Source organism: Oncorhynchus keta, chromosome 30, assembly GCF_023373465.1.
Source record: "Oncorhynchus keta strain PuntledgeMale-10-30-2019 chromosome 30, Oket_V2, whole genome shotgun sequence".
Classification (NCBI taxonomy): Eukaryota; Metazoa; Chordata; class Actinopteri; order Salmoniformes; family Salmonidae; genus Oncorhynchus; species Oncorhynchus keta.
This window is the reverse complement of record NC_068450.1, coordinates 47,938,116-47,959,660: the sequence shown is the minus strand read 5'-3', so window position 1 is coordinate 47,959,660 and position 21,545 is coordinate 47,938,116. Positions and strand designations below refer to the sequence as shown.

The 21,545-nt window shown below is 42.0% G+C and overlaps 1 protein-coding gene across 2 annotated transcripts in view; it reads right to left on the bottom strand.

Annotated features, from left to right (window-relative positions):
- mgat4b (alpha-1,3-mannosyl-glycoprotein 4-beta-N-acetylglucosaminyltransferase B) overlaps window positions 1-21,545 on the bottom strand; it is a 215,805-nt gene that overhangs the window by 18,247 nt on the left and 176,013 nt on the right. For both annotated transcript variants that reach the window (XM_035744560.2, XM_052488489.1), the window contains exon 9: window positions 239-369. In XM_035744560.2, the coding sequence (XP_035600453.1) occupies window positions 239-369 (131 nt within the window). The remainder of the gene's footprint in view (window positions 1-238; window positions 370-21,545) is intronic.

Genomic DNA, 21,545 nt, shown 5'->3' with positions numbered 1-21,545 from the left:
CAGCTTCAATGCACCTTGGCATAGATTCTACAAGTGTCTGTGATGCGAACACCATTCTTCCATGAGAAATTCTATAATTCGGTGTATTGTTGATGGTGGTGGAAAACGCCGTTTCAGGCACCACTCCAGAATCCCCCATAAGTGTTCAATTGGTTTGAGATCTGATGACACACACACAAACACATCCTTTAAATCACCTAAGAAAAACTTATTTTAGGACAGTGGTTACCACACTTACCGCGTCCTTCTCTGGGTTGCACACCTTGACCCACATGATGTGGTCCAGCAGCCAGTCAATGGGCTTGTCCTTGTAGAACATTAGCATAAACTCCACAATCAGCGACAGGTCCAGGGACTTGAACATCTTACCTGAGGAGAGAGGATATACAAGTCAATTACAACACGAGACATCATCAAATATCGCAAAGGTTGTTCAGGTAGTACCTTGTCTGTTTCAAAATGTTCAATCATATCTTGAGCCTATGGAACACTACTTGGGTTTCCAATTTAAAAATGGTCCTTAGCTATCCCCTGGACCTTTGTGAAGATATGAAGGGATTGAACAGGTTTTAGAAATATGGTAGTAACTACCTTGCCCTTTCAGATTTATTAGAAATGCTTAGGGGGTCGATTTGGAATTGGGTAAAAGGAAGTATAAAGTAGAGTGTTGCAAGTTACAACGACCTAGAACGGAGGCTAAACTTAGCCAGTGTGCTCTGAAATTAAATTTGAATGACATATAATTGCACACAGACCCTTGAGCTCTGAATTTAAATGTAACATAATTGTCAGATTAATACATTGGAGTCAATTTCACAAAGTCACCAAGTGGGTTACGAGAACAAATATTTTTTGGTCAAAACAAGGTCGCTCGAGGAAACATAATCCAATAAAATACACACTCAGCCACCCATGCGTGCACACAATGAAGCGCAAATGTGACAATGGGAACCTCTGTTCAGACTGAACACAGATCCCCTCAACTCGAAGACACATTTCCTTTGTCTCTCTCTTCCTTGCCTATTACAACACAACAGACGAGTACTCCCTCACATCTCCCCCAACTCTTCTTTATACCTTCTCACCTCACTCTGTACATTCAAACACTTTTCTCTTCTCCCCCACCCTCTTGTTACACCATCTCTCCAGAGGTAAACACTCTTTCCTTGGTTGGCTGAACTGTAGCATTCATCCTCCATCCTTCTCTCCCTCCCAACATGAAAAAGTATGAAAATGTATGCACTCACTACTTTAAGTCGCTCTGGATAAGAGCATCTGCTAAATAAATAAAAAATCAATGGTTACGGTCTTCTCATGGTTACAGTCCTCTCTTTCTAGCCCCACACTCCAGGACCAGGGCCTTTGTCATTGTGAGGTTTACGATGCCACAGAACTGTGGGTTTATGAGAGAGAGGTCGAGAAGTAGAGCGTTCGAGTGGAGGAGGAGTTTACAACTCATTAGAATCCCACTGAGAGAGAGAGAAAGAGGTGTGGGAGTAAGGGAGGCGAGGCAGAAATGGGAGGAGGGAGAGAGAGATGGTAGAAACCAAGAGAGAGAAATGGCAAGAGGTTGAGCACTCGCGTCAGGGAAGGAGGTGTGCAATAACTCATTATAGGAGGGAGAGAGAGGTGTGAGCAGGGATGGTTGGGGTAGAGAGTGAAAGTGTGAAAGGTCAGGGCTTGCGTAAGGGAAGGAGATATGCTATCTAACAACTCATTAGAAATCTCGCTGAGAAATGGAGGAAAGGATGGAGAGAGAGGAATAGAGAATGGGGATGAGTGGGAGGAGGGAGAGAGAGAGAGATGGGTAGAGACAGGGAAAGAGAGGGTGGCCGGTCAGGTGGTCACGAGAGAGGAGTTAGGACCTGCTGGGGAAGAGGGGGAGTGGAGGAGTGGAGAGATAAAGTAAGACAGTAAGAGAGAGATAAGTAGAGAGCGAGAAAGAGAGAGGGGCAAAAAGATATGACAAACATTCATTACAGGCCTGCTGAGGGGGGAGAAAAGGGAGGTGGGATGCTGGAAGAAAGGTGGATGCTTGTGTAGAAGGGGGTGAGGGGGGTGAGAGTGAATGAATGAGAAATAGAAAGACTAGAGAACAAAATCAAATCAATTGTATTTGTCGCATGCGCCGAATACAACAGACCTTACCGTGAAATGCTTACTTTAAATCCCTTAACCAACAATGCAGTTTTAAGAGAATAGATTTAAGAAAATATTGACTAAATAAGCTAAAGTAAAACATGAAAATAAAAAAACAATTAAAATAACAATACTGAGGCTATATACAGTCGGTACTTGTAACGAGTCAATGTGCGGGGGTACAGCTTAGCGAGTAGCAGCAGTGTAAAAAACTAAAATGGGTGGGGTCAATGCAAATAGTCCGGGTTGCCTTTTGATAAATTGTTCAGCAATCTTATGGCTTGGGGGTAGAAGCTGTTTTGGACCTAGACGTGGTGCTCCAGTTATGCTTCTTGTGTGGTAGGACTTGGACGACACCGCCTAGTATATACAGTTGAAGTCGGAAGTTTACATACACTTAGGTTGGAGTCATTAAAAATAGTTTTTCAACCACTCCACACATTTCTTGTAAACAAACTATAGATTTGGCAAGTCAGTTCAGACACCTACTTTGTGCATGACACAAGTCATTATTCCAACAATTGTTTACAGACAGATTATTTCACAATTCCAATGGGTCAGAAGTTTACATACACTAAGTTGACTGTGCCTTTAAACAGTTTGGAAAATTCCAGAAAATTATGTAATGACTTTAGAAGCTTCTGATATGCTAATTGACATAATTTGAGTCAACTGGTGGTGTACCTGTGGATGTATTTCAAGGCCTACCTTCAAACTCAGTGCCTCTTCGCTTGACATCATGGGAAAATCAAAAGAAATCAGCCAAGACCTCAGAAACAAAATTGTAGACCTCCACAAGTCTGGTTCATCTTTGGGAGCAATTTACAAACGCCTGAAGGTACCACGTTCATTTGTACAAACAATAGAACGCAAGAATAAACACCATGGGACCACCATCCGTCATACCACTCAGGAAGGAGACACATTCGGTCTCCTAGAGATGAACGTACTTCGGTACGAAAAGCGCAAATCAATCCCAGAACAGCAAAGGAACTTGTGAAGATGCTGGAGGAAACAGGTACAAAAATATCTACATCCACAGTAAAAATGAGTCCTATATCAACATAACATGAAAGGCCGCTAAGCAAGGAACTAGCCACTGCTCAAAAACGGCCATAGAAAAGCCAGACTATGGTTTGCAACTGCACATGGGGACATTTTGGAAAAATGTCCTCTGGTTTGATAAAACAAATATAGAACTGTTTGGCCATAATGACCATCGTTATGTTTGGAGGAAAAAGGGGATGCTTGCAAGCCGAAGAACACCTTCCCAACCATAAAGCACAGGGGTGGCAGCATCATGTTGTGGGGGTGCTTTGCTGCAGGAGGGACTAGTGCACTTCACAAAATAGATGGCATCATGAGAGAGGAAAATTATGTGGATATATTGGAGCAACATCTCAAGACATCAGTTAAAGCTTGGTCTTCCAAATGGACAATGACCCCAAGCATACTTGTTGTGGCAAAATGGCTTAAGGACAACGAAGTCAAGGTATTGGAGTGGCCATCACAAAGCCCTGACCTCAATCCTATAGAACATTGGTGGGCAGAACTGAAATAGTGTGTGAGAGCAAGGAGGCCTACAAACGTGACTCAGTTAAACCAGCTCTGTCAGGAGGAATGGGCCAAAATTCACCTAACTTATTGTGGAAGGCTACCCAAAATGACCCAAGTTAAACAATTTAAAGGCAATGCTACCAAAAACTAAATGAGTGCATGTAAACTTCTAACCCAATGGGAATGTGATGAAAAAAATAAAAGCTGAAAAAAATAATTCTCTACTCTACTATTCTGGCATTTCACATTCTTACAACAAAGTTGACCTAAAACAGGGAATTTTTACTTGGATTAAATGTCAGGAATTGCGAAAAACTGAGTTTAAATGTATTTGGCTAAGGTGTATGTAAATTTCCAACTTCGACTGAAAGTACTGGAAACAATAGAACACTATGAAATATCGGGGAAACCAGGCCTGGGTTTCATAGCTGACTTTGAAAAGGCTTTTCGAAAAGTACAACTGGAGTTTTTACGTAAATGCCTGGAATATTTCAATTTTGTAGAAACTCTTATAAAATGGGTTAAAGTTATGTATAGTATCCCTAGGTGTAAAATAGTAAATAATGACCTAAAACAGGGATTTTTTACTGGATTAAATGTCAGGAATTGAATTAAAACTGAGTTTAAATTTGGCGAAGGTGTATGTAAACTTCCGACTTCAACTGTAGGTCCTGGATGACAGGAAGCCTGGCCCCAGTGATGTACTTGGCTGTATGCACTACCCTCTGTGGCGCCCTATGGTTGGATTCCGAGCAGTTGCCATACACCTCTTGATGGTGTAGCTGTAGAATTTTTGAGGATCTAGGGACCAATGCCAAAACGTTTCAGTCTCCTTAGAGGAAAAGGCGTTTCTTGGTGTTTTTGTAAAATGATAGTTTGTTGGTGATGTGGACACCAAGGAACTTGAAACTGTCAAACCACTCCACTACAGCCCCGCCAATGTGAATCGGGCATGTTCGGCCCTCCTTTTCCTTTGTCTTGCTCTCCTTGAGGTAGAGGTTGTTGTCCTGGCACCACAATGCCAGGTCTCTGACCTACTCCCTATAGGCTGTCTCATCGTTGTCGGTAGTCAGGCCTACCACAGTTGTCGTCAGCAAACGTAATGATGGTGTTGGACTCATGCTTGGCCACGCAGTCGTGGGTGAATAGGGAGTACAGGTGGGGACTAAGCATGCACCCCTGAGGGGCCCCTTTGTTGAGGATCAGTGTGGCAAATGTGTTGTTGCCTACCCTTACCACCTGGGGGCGGCCTGTCATGAAGTCCAGGATCCAGTTGCAGATGGAGGTGTTTAGTCCCAGGGTCCTTAGCTCAGTGATGAACTTGGGTCTAGGGTTTCCGGGATGATGGTGTTGACGTGAGCCATGACCAGACTTTCAAAGCACTTAACTTCTTTGGGGTACCCCCCTTCTTCTCAATTTCCACCTAAAGACAGCTAATCCTAATCTAACTGCCTGTAGCTCAGGCCCAGAGACAAGGATATGCATATTCTTGGTATCATTTGAAAGGAAACACTCTGAATGATTTTGTGGAAATGTGAATTGAATGTAGGAGAATATAACACAATAGATCTGGTAGAAGGAAATACAAGGAAATGTTTTTTATTGTTGCTGCATCATCTTTCAAATGACCAAGAACAGCCAAACATACAGATAGGATGCTGTGGATGATTTGAATGAAGAAAATAAGATGGCAACAATAGCTGAGCAAAGTTTTGGACAGATAACTTAAAAAATGAGCGAGCTACATGACATTGAGCACGAAGTAACCCAGGTGTCCCACACAAATGTACCCAAATGTACCCAAGTGGCCGAATTGGTTCAGTGATATATTTTGAAGGAAATAACTATATACAAAATACATAAATGCTATTCTAACACACACCCCACCCCCACAAAAATATATACAGTGGGGAGAACAAATATTTGATACACTGCTGATTTTGCAGGTTTTCCTAATTTGTATCATAGGTACACTTAAACTGTGAGAGACGAAAATCACATTGTATGATTTTTAAGTAATTCACTTGCATTTTATTGCATGACATAAGTATTTGATCACCTACCAACCAGTAAGAATTACAGCTCTCACAGACCTGTTAGTTTTTCTTTAAGAGGCCCTCCTGTTCTCCACTCAATACCTGTATTAACTGCACCTGTTTGAACTCGTTACCTGTATAAAAGAGACCTGTCCACACACTCAATCAATCAGACTCCAACCTCTCCACAATGGCCAAGACCAGAGCAGTGTAAGGACATCAGGGATAAAATTGTAGACCTGCACAAGGCTGGGATGGGCTACAGGACAATAGGCAAGCAGCTTGGTGAGAAGGCAACAACTGTTGGTGCAATTATTAGAAAATGGAAGAAGTTCGAGATGACGGTCAATCACCCTCGGTCTGGGGCGCCATGCAAAATCTCAACTCGTGGGGCATCAATGATCATGAGGAAGGTGAGGGATCAGCCCAGAACTACACGACAGGATCTGGTCAATGACCTGAAGAGAGCTGGGTCCACAGTCTCAAAGAAAAACATTAGTAACACACTACGCCGTCATGGATTAAAATCCTGCAGCGCACGCAAGGTCCCCCTGCTCAAGCCAGCGCATGTTCAGGCCCATCTGAAGTTTGCCAATGACCATCTGGATGATCCAGAGGAGGAATGGGAGAAGGTCATGTGGTCTGATGAGACAGAAATCAAGCTTTATGGTCTAAACTCCACTCGCCGTGTTTGGAGGAAGAAGAAGGATGAGTACAACCCCAGAACCCCATCCCAACCGTGAAGCATGGAGGTGGAAACATCATTCTTTGGGGATGCTTTTCTGCAAAGGGGACAGGACGTCTGCACCGTATTGAGTGGAGGATGGATGGGGCCATGTATCGCGAGATCTTGGCCAACAATCTCCTTCCCTCAGTAAGAACATTGAAGATGGGTCGTGGCTGGGTCTTCCAGCATGACAACGACCCGAAACACACAGCCAGGGCAACTAAGGAGTGGCTCCGTAAGAAGTATCTCAAGGTCCTGGAGTGGCCTAGCCAGTCTCCAGACCTGAACCCAAAAGAAAATCTTTGGAGGGAGCTGAAAGTCTTTATTGCCCAGCGACAGCCCCAAAACCTGAAGGATCTAGCGAAGGTCTGTATTGAATATGTACTGCTATGCGTAACACCAGTGGCTCCGCAATGGCGAATGAACCTCTTTTACGCCAGAGTTTACGACAAAGGTTGGTCTACAAACGTATAACCAATACATATTTCCGTTTACCTCAGCTCATTGGCTATCGTCCAAGCTAGATTTCAAGATGATCAGTGGTCATTGGGCCAAAATACAGTCAATCAACGATAGACTGGTCCTACCATGGTGCGCAATGAGGTCATTGATTGGTGTCTTCTAATCGGTTTGTTTGGGTCAATACGTCCCGGGAAAAGAACCATCAAGTATCGTTGTGTTAGTAACAACCAGAGGATTGCAATGAAACCAACCATGACTGGATAAACGTTTGTTTAGTGTGTGTAATTACCACGAACGCATCGTCCAAAGTTGAATGAGACAGAAATCACGACGCAAGCGGTTTACAAATGTTTCGTGTTAGGCTATAAAAAATGATTTTATCAAACAAAACGAACATTCACTGTGTAGTTCGGACACTTGGCATTGCCACCAGAGGAAGAGCTTCAATGGTAAGCGATTTATTTTATTGTTATTTCTAACTTTCATGACGCTAATGCTTGGTTGGAAAATGCTAGTAATACTTGTGTGTGCGTGGTGCCGTCCTCAGAAAATAGCATGTTTGCTTTCACAGTAAAGCCTTTTTGAAATCTGACACAGCGGCTGGATTAATAAGACGTTCATCTTTTAAATGATGTAAGATACATATATTTAGAAGAATGTTTACTGTAACAACTGGTGTATTTGGAATGTTAGCTCTCTGTAGTTTCACTGGATGTTGGCCTGGTGGGATGTTAGCGTCTCACCTACCCTAGAGAGGTTAAACAAAAAAGTGTGCAAATATTGTCATCAAGAGGTAGATAGACATTCTGCTGTGTGTGTGTGTGTTTAACATTTAACCTTGAGCATTGTCTTATAAGACAGAGAGAGACAGAGAGAGACAGAGAGAGAGACAGAGAGAGAGAGAGAGAGAGAGAGAGAGAGAGAGAGAGACAGAGACAGAGACAGAGACAGAGACAGAGAGAGAGAGAGAGAGAGAGAGAGTGAGTGTATGTTCGTGGGTATGTGCATAATAGCCTCTGATGCGTCATTCTGCTTTCATCAGGCAGGTGTGTGACTTCCTGAGTCACTGACATGCACAGAAACAGTAGGGCACATTGATCTGAGACCAGTATGACCCAGTGACTCACTGAGACTGATTCTACTGACTGATCTCGTGACTGTGCTCAGAACAGAGCAGAGGGTAGTGAACCAATTGAAGAATTTCATCACAATGACCTCCTTCATCTGGGGGGGGGGGGTGGAATGACAAAAGCTAAGTGATGAAAGCATTTAAAATGTTTATGCGTATGCAGAGGCACACATGCATACAGGGATAACCTCTATAGGCACACACCATAACTTCAATGCTGAGTTGTGCAAAATGGCCTGTGAATGCGGTCTTATAAGACAACGCATAAGGTTAAACGATAAAAGCATAACATTTAATTTCCATTTTAGAGAGCCATTTAACAATCTGTCCTCTTGTGGATTTCCCGTAGCCACGGGGATAGTAATAAAAGCCTACATGTACTCACGCACACACACCAGTCTCGACGGTGAAATGTCCAGCCCCAGTCAATGATACAGTTGAATTGAAGCCAATATTGTAGAAAATTGAAAAAGTCCCCACAAGAATAATACAATAGTGAAAGTTCTCTCTTGTGGGAACATTTCCCACATCCCCACTTGGACAAAGGCTATTTTAAGCTTAGTGGTTAGGTTTAGGAGTAACATGCTGACCACACCACTCGCATTGCGTGCGCGAGCGTTGCAAAGTAAATGTACACATACATGTTATTCAATCATTTCATCTGAACTCTCAATACCGCTCGCACTCGTCTGAGTAGCCAGGCGCTAAAATACAACTTGGTTCTATTTTTTACGCTTGGCGCGCTGAAAGTCCTGCCTCTCCCATCTCCTCGTTGGTTTTTAGGAGCATATAGCCACATGGGTGATTGAAGGATGAACTGAGGTCCACACTCCAGTCCAGTTGGTGGTGGTAATGCACCTTAATGTTGGTAGCCAACCGAGATATAAAGTACACGGAGAAAGTAGAAGACTAATACTGAAGGAGGAGAGATTACTAGAAACAATTAGTTTCCCCTATTATCTGTGGATGTCGGCGTAAAGAATATATATAATAATATAATAAATATATAAAATATATATATATTTTATATATATTTTTTTTTATTTTATTTTCAATTTTGTGTGACTCATATCGTGGAACTTACCACGAGAGACACCTGACGTCAATATTAAATGAATCATTCTTTATTATCAGCAAGCTGGAGAGCTTCCAGTCCAACTTAGATGCATAAAGTATCGGTCTGAAGTGGGACTGTAGGGGCAGTCCAATTAGTACTCTTATATACTGCTTACACACAGACAAGTTATATTTGCATGATTTACATTATTCATAATTAATAAATCATTCACTTTTGGTTCATGCACATGACTGACCAATACCTCACGTGGCCTCTTCTCGCCAAGCTGAGACCTTGAAACTGAGACACCACTTTCTTTTCTCAAAACAATGATCTGGGCCTACTGCCAAATGACAGATACTAATAGTGAGGATTCCTCCCATGCACGATCAATTAGTGACTTGATGAACCCAGTCGAATGGGTTATTTGAAAAGCACCAACATAAAATTCTCCTTCACACTCAAAATGGGTCAGAATTCTACAAAGATGCCAACAAAAGGACCTTGTGTATTTCAGGGAAAATAACAACCCAATGTTTATATCCCAGGACAAATGACCTAGACACAGCAAGCTAGCTAGCTAAATGTCCATGAATGTTTATTGAGTTCCAACCTGTCCCCAAATGAATACAGTTGGTTCAGAGTTTTAATACTTCAACCTGCGTGTCTGGGTCGTGTCTGGTGTGGATGTACAAATCAACATTTGCGAGATGGCGCAAGCGAGTGCCCGGTCTACACAGTATGTTAGGGTTGGGAAAAATGTGATTTTGAATGCAAAATAGACTTTAGGTCCTCAGGAGGATATCAAAACATATAGTGTGAGGACTTGAATTACTGTGTGTGTGTGTGGTCTGTAGATAGAGTACCAGTGCCATATAAACACATTTTAAAATGTATTTAAATGTTTTTAGGAATATCGCTAGTAACAGACTAAACCAATTTGTAATACCTACCTACAGTAGAAAAACAGGGCAATATCCTCTTTCTAATGATATGAACTTTATTTCTCAACTCCTCATATTGAGCAATTCACACTTAAGTATTAAGTAAGTATTAAGACCCCTTAACTTTTTGCACATTTTGTTACGTTACAGCCTTATTTTAAAATGGATTAAATAAAACATTTCTCAATCTACACGTAAAACTCCATAATGACAAAGCTAAATCATGTTTAAAATTTTTAGCATATGTATAAAAAAAATTAAACCTGAAATATCACATCTACAAAAATATTCAGACCCTTTAATCAGTACTTTGTTGAAGCGCCTTTGGCAGCGATTACAGCCTCGAGTCTTCTTGGGTATGATGCCGCAAGCTTGAAACACCTGTATTTGGGGAGTTTCTCAAATTATTCTCTGCAGATTTTCTCAAGCTCTATAAGGTTGGATGGGGAGCATAAAATATATATATATATGCCATTTAGCAGACACTTTTATCCAAAGCGACTTACAGTCATGTGTGCATACATTCTACGTATGGGTGGTCCTGGGGATCGAACCCACTACCCTGGCGTTACAAGCACCATGCTCTACCAACTGAGCTACAGAAGGACCAGGAGCATTGCTGCACAGCTATTTTCAAGTGTCTCCAGAGATGTTTGATTGGGTTCAAGTTCGGTCTCTGGCTGGGCCACTCAAGGACATTCACTTCTGTGTTGTCTTGGCTGTGTGTTAGGGTCTCTCTGTACTTTGCTCCGTTCATATTTCGCTCAATCCTGACTAATCTCCCAGTCCATGCCTCTGAAAAACCTCCCCACAACATGATGCTGACACCACCATGCTTCACCGTAGGGATGTGGTGACAGGTTTTGTTCTGACGTGACGCTTGGCATTCAGGCCATAGATTTCAATCTTGGTTTCATCAGACTCTTGTTTCTCATGATCGGAGAGTCCTTTAGGTGTCTTTTGTCAAACTCCAAGCGAGCTATCATGTGCCTTTTTTACTGAGGAGTGGCTTCCGTCTGGGCACTCTACCATAAAGGCCTGATTGGTGGAGCACTGCAGAGATAGTTGTCCTTCTGAAAGGTTTTCCTTATCCACAGAGGAACTCTGGAGCTCTGTCAGAGTGACCATTTGTTTCTTGGTCACCTCCCTGACCAAGGACCTTCTCCCCCGTTTGCTCAGTTTGGCCGGGCGGCCAGCTCCAAGAAGAGTCTTGGGGTGGTATGTACCCTTCGCTAGATCTGAGATCTGTGCCTCGACACAATCCTGTCTCGGAGCTCTACGGACAATTCCGTCAACTTCTTGGCTTGGTTTTTGCTCTGATATGCAGTGTCAAATGTGGGACATTATATAGAGAGGTGTGTGCCTTTCCAAATCATGACCAATCAATTGAATTTACCACAGGTGAACTACAACCAAGTTGTAGAAACATTTCAAAGATGATCAATGGAATAAGGATGCACCTGAGCTCAATTTTGACTCTCATATCAAAGGGTCTGAATACTTACAGTTGAAGTCAGAAGTGTTCATACACTTAGGTTGGAGTCATTAAAACTCGTTTTTCAACCACTCCACAAATTTCTTGTTAACAAACTATACTTTTGCCAAGTCAGTTAGGACATCTACTTTGTACATGACACAAGTCATTTTTCCAACAATTGTTTACAGACAGATTATTTCACTTATAATTCACTGTATCACAATTCCAGTGGGTCAAAAGTTTACATACACTAAGTTGACTGTGCCTTTAAACAGCCTGGAAAATTCCAGAAAATGTCATGGCTTTAGAAGCGTTTGAAAACTTATTCTGGGAAACTTGTGGAAGGCGACCCGAAACATTTGACCCAAGTTAAAGAGATTAAAGGCAATGCTACCAAATACTAATTGAGTGTATGTAAACTTCTGACTTCAACTGTATATAAATAATGTATCTGTTTTAAATGTTTAATAAATGTGCAAAGAATTCTAAAAACCTGTTTTCGCGTTGTCATTATGGGGTAATCAGCTAAAGATTAGTAGTAGCGAACATGTGTTTGGAGTAGGGCTGGCAGAATTATCATGTAATAATCATCATAATACATTCATTTTAGGAGTTTACCCAATAAATATAGTTTACCCAACAGCAGTTTATTTGTATTTTTATATGAAGTGGGTAAAGTTAGTCATTTTCCAAGCAGAACGGCACGGTTGGGGGGAGAAGCTTCATTTCCCGAAAGTTCTAAGCGGTAAAAACTTTTGTTTTTAAGACAGGGGTTTCACCAAAGCTGTGTTGTATTCATGAAGCATGCCATAGATCATTCTCAAAGATGCTTTGTGATGCATTACAAGCTCAAAAAATGTTTCAACAAAAATGTCCCTTGGCAAGAAAAGGTTGAAGACCACTAGCATAAAACAACCATTCCATTTCTAGGAAGTTTTTGAGCTGTTATCTCATATTTTGTAGATACACGTACCAGATGTATCTGTTAGATACACAGCTACTGAGAGAGAAACACAGAGTAAAGGGGAAAGAGAGAGAGAGATGTAGAGTGAATAGAAAGAGAGAGAGAGAGAGGGGAAAAAGGAGAGAGCGAGCAAGAGGATGACCGAGGGGGAGAGAGGCTAGAGGGAGAGAGAGACAGAGGAAAGGGATATAGAGAAGGAGAGAGGGGTGGGAGAGGGAAATGGAGAGAGACAGACGGCGAGATAGTCCACAGGGTGCACTGGTAAGATATGCACCCAGGTGCATCTTGGGTAAAGAGTGAGTGAGTGGCCACTAGATGAGTTTATCAGTATTCACCTATCTGCTTATTCACCCTCCACTGCCTCCAAATGACTCCCTCACTACCTTGTATCCCCTCATCTCGTACCTCTCTTTCATTCTCTCCCTCCATCCATCTATTGCATGCATACGCACACACAGACTTGCACTCTCGCACTTTCAGACAGGGGAACACACACTTAAAAAGACACAAGGACACTTATGTGTGCACACATATTCGCACACAGAAGCAGGAAAGCAGGCAGGCACACATACACCCACACGTATCCAGACCCCTTTGATTTTTTCCACATTTTATTGTGTTAAAAAGAGGGATTCAAATTTATTTAATAGTATATTTTTGGGTCAAAATATCTACACAACATACTCCACTGTCAAAGAGTCCTAAAAAGGAAATACCTCAAATACAGTCATTGCATAAGTATTAATCTCAAATCAAATCACATTTTATTGGTCGCATACACATATTTAGCAGATGATATTGTGGGTATAGCGAAATTTTTGTGCAGTAATATCTACTGTAACAATTCACAACAATACACACAAATCTAAAAATACAACAATTGTATTAAGAAATATATAATATTCGGGCTAGCAATGTCGGAGTCTGGAGTATAAATACAGTGTATATATTTACACACATATTTACACACATATATATATATATATATATATATATATATATATACTGTTCAAAAAAATAAAGGGAACACTAAAATAACACATCCTAGATCTGAATGAATAAAATATTCTTATTAAATACTTATAGTTAGTTAGTTGAATGTGCTGACAACAAAATCACACAAAAATGATCAATGGAAATCGTCAACCCATGGAGGTCTGGATTTGGAGTCACACTCAAAATTAAAGTGGAAAACAACACTACAGGCTGATCCAACTTTGATGTAATGTCCTTAAAACAAGTCAAAATGAGGCTCAGTAGTGTGTGTGGCCTACAACGCCTGGGCATGCTCCTGATGAGGTGGCGGATGGTCTCCTGAGGGATCTCCTCCCAGACCTGGACTAGAGCATCCGCCAACTCCTGGACAGTCTGTGGTGCAACGTGGCATTGGTGGATGGAACGAGACATGATGTCCCAGATGTGCTCAATTGGATTCAGGTCTGGGGAACGGCCAGTCCATAGCATCAATGCCTTCCTCTTGCAGGAACTGCTGACACACTCCAGCCACATGATGTCTAGCATTGTCTTGCATTAGGAGGAACCTAGGGCCAACCACACCAGCATATGGTCTCACAAGGGGTCTGAGGATCTCATCTCGGTACCTAATGGCAGTCAGGCTACCTCTGGCGAGCACATGGAGGGCTGTGCGGCCCCCCAAAGAAATGTCACCCCACAACATGACTGACCCACCGCCAAACCAGTCATGCTGGAGGATGTTGCAGGCAGCAGAACGTTCTCCACGGCGTCTCCAGACTGTCACATGTGCTGAGTGTGAACCTGCTTGTGTGAACCTGCTTTCATCTGCTTTCATCTGCTTTCATCTGTGAATTTGCCAATCTTGGTGTTCTCTGGCAAATGCCAAATGTCCTGCACGGTGTTGGGCTTTAAGCACAACCCCCACCTGTGGACGTCGGGCCCTCATACCACCTTCATGGAGTCTGTTTCTGACCGTTTGAGCAGACACATGCACATTTGTGGCCTGCTGGAAGTCATTTTGCAGGGCTCTGGCAGTGCTCCTCCTGCTCCTCCTTGCACAAAGGCGGAGGTAGCGGCCCTGCTGCTGGGTTGTTGCCCTCCTACGGCCTCCTCCACGTCTCCTGATGTATTGGCCTGTCTCCTGGTAACGCCTCCATGCTCTGGACACTACACTGACAGACACAGCAAACCTTCTTGCCACAGCTCGCATTGATGTGCCATCCTGGATGAGCTGCACTACCTGAGCCAGTTGTGTGGGTTGTAGACTCCGTCTCATGCTACCACTAGAGTGAAAGCACCGCCAGCATTCAAAAGTGACCAAAACATCAGCCAGGAAGCATAGGAACTGAGAAGTGGTCTGTGGTCCCACCTGCAGAACCACTCCTTTATTGGGAGTGTCTTGCTAAATGCCTATAATTTCCACCTGTTGTCTATTTCATTTGCACAACAGCATGTGAAATTGATTGTCAATCAGTGTTTCTTCCTAGGTGGACAGTTTGATTTCACAGAAGTGTGGGGTTACATTGTGTTGTTTAAGTGTTCCCTTTATTTTTTTGAGCAGTGTATATACACACACTCACACACTGTAGTTAATGTTGTCATTAGTTTACCTAAATTGCGGAGAAATCAGAGTTTTCTACGGCGCTACAGCAGACGTAAAAAACTATTGGACGGGAAGCTTCATGAATACAAACGAATGAAACGTAAATGCATCCAATCTGGATATGTGGTGACCCGAAACTCCGTGAACGTTCTCTGGGGTACCTTTGTGTAGTTCCCTGTAAGTTACCAGGAGGACTGAGGACCATGTCAAGACCGTTTTAAGGGTTTTCTCAGGACCTTCCTTTTACTAGTCATTAGGAAGTTGCGTGATGGGAACATTCAATCGGGGAACTTTGTCTAGTTCCCTGTAAGTTAGCAGGACGTCGTTGATGACCATGTGAGGACATCTTCAAGACATTCTCGGGACAGTCGATAGGACATCGCATGATGGTCCCAGGTGTCCCAAACCATTATAATTAAAGTAATGACATTTTATGGGGGGGGGGGGTTTTAAGGTAAGTGGGACTGTTCTGCAAAAATCTGGTAAAACCAGTGACCGTATGTATGCATTTGACATCACTTAGTACTTACTTTTCGGGACGCAGGTAGCCTAGTGGTTCGAGCATTGGACTAGTAACCGAAAGGTAAAAATCTGTCGGTCTGCCCCTGAACGAGGCAGTTATTAACCCACTGTTCCTAGGCCGTCAAAATAAGAATTTGTTCTAACTGACTTGCCTAGTTAAATAAAGGTAAAATAAACTAAATAAAAAGGATATGAACTCACAACCTCTGGATTTGGATTGCGTGTATCTTTCTGTTGCACCATAAAGTCTGTAGCATTCTCATAGGTCCCCTACACATTCAATATCTATAATACATATTTGCACTGCTATTCTAGTTATCAGTTTATCTAACATGACTTATTTCAGCAATTTGAAGGTTCAGTACAGTTGTCTAATGTAGGTGGGGATTATTATTCTGTTTTAATGTTACTCATGAATCACTATGATAAATAAAAACGTTTTTTTTTTTGTGTATTTTTAACTGAGCCGAAATCCACTTTGATGTGCAAAGTGTAGAACAAGTTTCCATCCAATTGGCGACAGATTTTCATGCAAATATCCTCAAATCTACATAAAAACAACATCCACATTTTTCCACCATAGGGGTGTTTCCATCAAACTGACTTGTTGTGGATAAAAAGCTGTATGTGATGACATAGCGCAAATACAAATTACTTTTGTGGTTCAATTCAAAATATATCAAATATATTATTCTTTTTTCAAAGCTAAATGAGTTTCCATCACATTTTCAACTCTACCGATGGCTTTCTGTTGCGATAATATAGCAAACTTGCCCAATCTGGTTTTGGCAAGGTTATATGATGATGTATGGATAACAGACAGATCATTTATATTTGATCATTGTCAGCCAAGCACCGATCATCATGTCACTAGCATTATTAAAATAGTAGCTTACCCTTGATATTTAGTGGAAATTTGCATGAAGCGCATCGCTGTGCACTTTACCGCCATCAATGATTTAGTTATGAAATAAGTTACAAAGCTCATCAAAACGTATTTCATGTGCCTATAAACTCCACTTTTCCACATCGTGGTGATAATAAAACAAAATACAGAATTGCGTGACTCCAAGTGTCCAGCAAAAGGATAGGTTTTATATCAATGTTTGTGTATAAAAACATTTCCACCGCAATTGGCCCCAAAAAATTAGCCCACCTTGTCTTGCCTATTTTGTGCTGTCGGCATTGGGATGTTTTAGAAAAATTAGTGAGCTCAAATCCCAGGACATTGTTACTGTATAAATAAGCACACAAAGTAATCATGTACGTCAAATATGTAAGTTGAAACGCCATGTTAAAAGTACTGTTTGTGTGGGGGTGTCCCTAACATTGTCAACAGACAAAGAGCTGGAAATGGATCAGTGATTCACCAATTATGGCCTTGATGGGCTTGTCAACAGTAACAAGGGACAATGTGTAATTAGACGAAGGTGCCCTATGTAGTAGGCGTTCTTTTAGAGGGTGTGTGTGTGTGTGTGTCGTGGCTTGTCTTTAACATTAATTAATTGTATTTTACATTAATCTGAAGACTGTCTAATGATCTAATGAACTATGTTTAATTGTTACCCAATTAAATTAATCATGTAACAATCAACTCATTAGGATCTGGGGCACCACGAGAGTGATTCTTTAAATTAAACTCTAAAAAAAGTATTTACCTATCACATATATAAACAGTCAACTTATTAATCATAAACTCGTATCATATCACCATTCTGAACAGTCGTAACCTCCTTGCACCTGCAAAAACCTGAGCCTTATTTATGATTCAGTACTACACAAATGTGTTTATTTATTTACTAGCTAATTAAATGGGAACACAGGATAAACACACACTGAGAACAGGTCCCAGGCGGAATGAAAACAACATGGATGCTTGTTAAAGAGATGGCGAGGGAGAGAGAGGGACAGAGACACATACAATTGCCACATTCAGACACTATTCTCACCTACAATAACAATATATTTTGCACACAAACCACCGCCCGCTTTGAGCAAGAAATCATGAATGAATGTATTTACATATGCCTGGGTTTGCCGAGGACCTCTCGGTGAACGGGGCAGCCTTGGAAAGGGCCCTTTCATGGCGCGATTGTAAGGCTCTGATTGTACAAAATGGTTCCAACAACTCTTCTACTGTTGTCCTTCTTTGTAGTTGTTCGGTATCCGATGCATTGTCGTGAAATCCTGAACAGAACTACAGAGTTTATTTTCCTTCCATTCACTCCTGAAGATGCTTCTTTGAAGATACAGTGGGGCAAAAAAGTATTTAGTCAGCCACCAATTGTGCAAGTTCTCCCACTTAAAAAGATGAGGGGCCTGTAATTTTCATCATATGTACACTTCAACTATGACAGACAAAATGAGAAAAAAAAATCCAGAAAATGTATTTGCAAATTATGGTGGAAAATAAGTATTTGGTCACCTACAAACAAGCAAGATTTCTGGCTCTCACAGACCTGTAACTCTGTCCTCCACTCGTTACCTGTATTAATGGCACCTATTTGAACTTGTTATCAGTATATAAGACACCTGTCCACAACCTCAAACAGTCACACTCCAAACCCCACTATGGCCAAGACCAAAGAGCTGTCAAAGGACACCAGAAACAAAATTGTAGACCTGCACCAGGCTGGGAAGACTGAATCTGTAACAGGTAAGCAGCTTGGTTTGAAGAAATCAACTGTGGGAGCAATTATTAGGAAATGGAAGACATACAAGACCACTGATAATCTCTCTCGATCTGGGGCTCCACGCAAGATCTCCGACCCGTGGGGTCAAAATGATCACAAGAACGGTAAGCAAAAATCCCAGAACCACACGGGGGGACCTAGTGAATGACCTGCAGAGAGCTGGGACCAAAGTAACAAAGCCTACCATCAGTAACACACTACGCCACTGGCTGCTTAAGCCAGTACATGTCCAGGCCCGTCTGAAGTTTGCTAGAGAGCATTTGGATGATCCAGAAGAAGATTGGGAGAATGTCATATGGTCAGATGAAACCAAAATATAACTTTTTGGTAAAAACTCAACTCGTCGTGTTTGGAGGCCAAATAATTTTGAGTTGCATCCAAGGAACACCATACCTACTGTGAAGCATGGGGGTGGAAACATCATGCTTTGGGGCTGGGACCAGGACGACTGATCCGTGTAAAGGACAGAATGAATGGAGCCATGTATCGTGAGAAGCAAGGGCATTGAAGATGAAATGTGGCCGGGTCTTTCAGCATGACAATGATCCCAAACACACCACCCGGGCAACGAAGGAGTGGCTTCGTAAGAAGCATTTCAAGGTCCTGGAGTGGCCTAGCCAGTCTCCAGATCTCAACCCCATAGGAAATCTTTGGAGGGCATTGAAAGTCTGTGTTGCCCAGCAACAGCCCCAAAACAGCACTGCTCTAGAGGAGATCTGCATGGAGGAATGGGCCAAAATCCCAGCAACAGTGTGTGAAAACCTTGTGAAGACTTACAGAAAACGTTTGACCTCTGTCATTGCCAATAAAGGGCATATAACAAAGTTTTTAGATAAACTTTTGTTATTGACCAAATACTTATTTTCCACCATAATTTGCAAATAAATTAATTAAAAATCCTACAATGTGATTTTCTGGATTTTCCTTTTCTCATTTTGTCTGTCATAGTTGAAGTGTACATATGATGAAATTACAGGCCTCTCTCATCTTTTTAAGTGGGAGAACTTGCACAATTGGTGGCTGACTAAATACTTTTTTCCCCACTGTAGGCTCGCCAGCCATATCAATGGTTCCCCATTGGGATGATGAGTAGCGTAATACAATGGTTTGAGCAGAGTAACAGGATGGTCCTACTTAATTCACTTTCGAAGATGCTTTACTTAGCACAGCTAATCAGCCGTACCAGTGATTGTCCGGGAGGTGAGTTTATCGTCTCCACCTCGTTTTGAAATTCAAAGTTCAGACCATTTTAAAAACACGCATCTGGAGCTTCACACTTTCCTGGTATAATGTGTTCATTTCTTAACCCATCATTCATACCTTTTGCTCGAAAGGGGTGGTTCCGGCAGGCTGGCACGCTCCCTGACTTCACGTCGGGGCGGTGATTACTCTATGCAAAGTTTGGCAAAACAAGTATCTCTTATAACTTCTCAAATCCCATCCCTCTCTTAACAAAAACACTTCAATAATTGTTCATATTACATGAACAACCCATAGTATGGAAACGTCATCTACAGTACCAGTCAAAAGTTTGGACACATCAACTCATGTAAGGGTTTTTCTTTATTTGGACCATTTTCGACATTGTAGAATAATAGTGAAGACATGAAAACATTGAAAAAACACACATGGAATCATGTAGTAACCAAAAAGAAGTTAAACAAATCAAAATATTGTCAGACTAGGGGTTTTGGTCAAGAAGTTTACACAGATCAGACACGGACAGAATTGTATTAGCTCGGTTTCAAGGGTGTTTATTAAATAACAAACAGAAATAAAATAATAGGTCTCATCCGGGATACCGTCTTCTGGGCTCCAGAGTCTTGCTGTATCCAAGTTCCCTCCGGTATCTCTGGTACTGAGCACGACTATACGGGAGTAACCTCTCTTCCCCCAGTCCCCACCCCTGTGTGCTGCACATCTGGCAGCTTTATGGGACTCGTCCAGCTGGTGAGCAATCAGTCCCCTTGATTACTCACCAACCACAATCAGCCCCAATTAGTCCTGGCCGGAGGGCCAGTTGAGACCTGGCATGTCAAGCAGAGGGAGCCATCGCCGCATGATGTCACCAGGCCTCGACGAGTCTCTCCCTGGTGGCTAACCTGCTGTATGCCACAATATATTTTTGATTTTACATTCTTCAAAGTAGCCTTGATGACAGCTTTGCACACTTTTGGCATTCTCTCAACCAGCTTCACCTGGGATGCTCTTCCAACAGTCTTAAAGGAGTTCCCACATATGCTGAGCACTTGTTGGCTGCTTTTTTTCCCACTCTGCGGTCCAACTCATCCCAAACCATCTCAATTGGGTTTAGGTCGGGTGATTGTGGAGGCCAGGTCATCTGATGCAGCACTCCATCACTCTCCTTCTTGGTCAAATGGAGGTGTGTTGGGTCACTGTCCTGTTGAAAAACAAATGATAGTCCCACTAAGTGCAAACCAGATGGGATGGCGTATCACTGCAGAATGCTGTGGTAGCCATGCTGGTTAAGTGTGCCTTGAATTCTAAATAAATCACTGGCAGTGTCACCAGCAAAGCACCCCGACACCATCACACCTCCTCCTCCATGCTTCACGGTGGGAACCACACATGCAAAGATCATCTGTTCACCTACTCTGCGTCTCACAAAGACACGGAGGTTGGAACCAAAAATGTCAAATTTGGACTCATCAGACAAAAGGACAAAGAGTTCCACCGGTCTAATGTCCATTTCTCGTGTTTCTTGGCCCAAGCAAGTCTCTTCTTATTATTGGTGTCCTTTAGCAGTGTTTTCTTTGTAGCAATTCGACCATGAAGGCCTGATTCACGCGGTCTCCTCTGAACAGTTGATGTTGAGACATGTCTGTTACTTGAACTCTGTGAAGCATTTTTATTTGGGCTGCAAATAAATGCTTTGTTTAACACTAACACTTTTTGGGTTACTACATGATTCCATATGTGTTATTTCATAGTTTTCATGTCTTCACTATTATTCTACAATGTAGAAATTAGTAAAAATAAAGAAAAACCTTTGAATGAGTAGGTGTATCCAAACTTTTGACTGGTACTGTTTGTAGTGGGTATACTTTCCAAGTTACAGTATTTCCTTTATAACATCACAAAATAAACACAATTATATTAGTGTTCTGTAGATCGCCTCTGACCATTCCCCATGTTCTATGTTCAAAATATTGTTCCAGTATTCACTTTTGAATATGTTAGAGTTTCAGCGGGAAAAGGTCTGTTGAGACAAAGCACATTCCTTTGGTGAATTAGGAGAG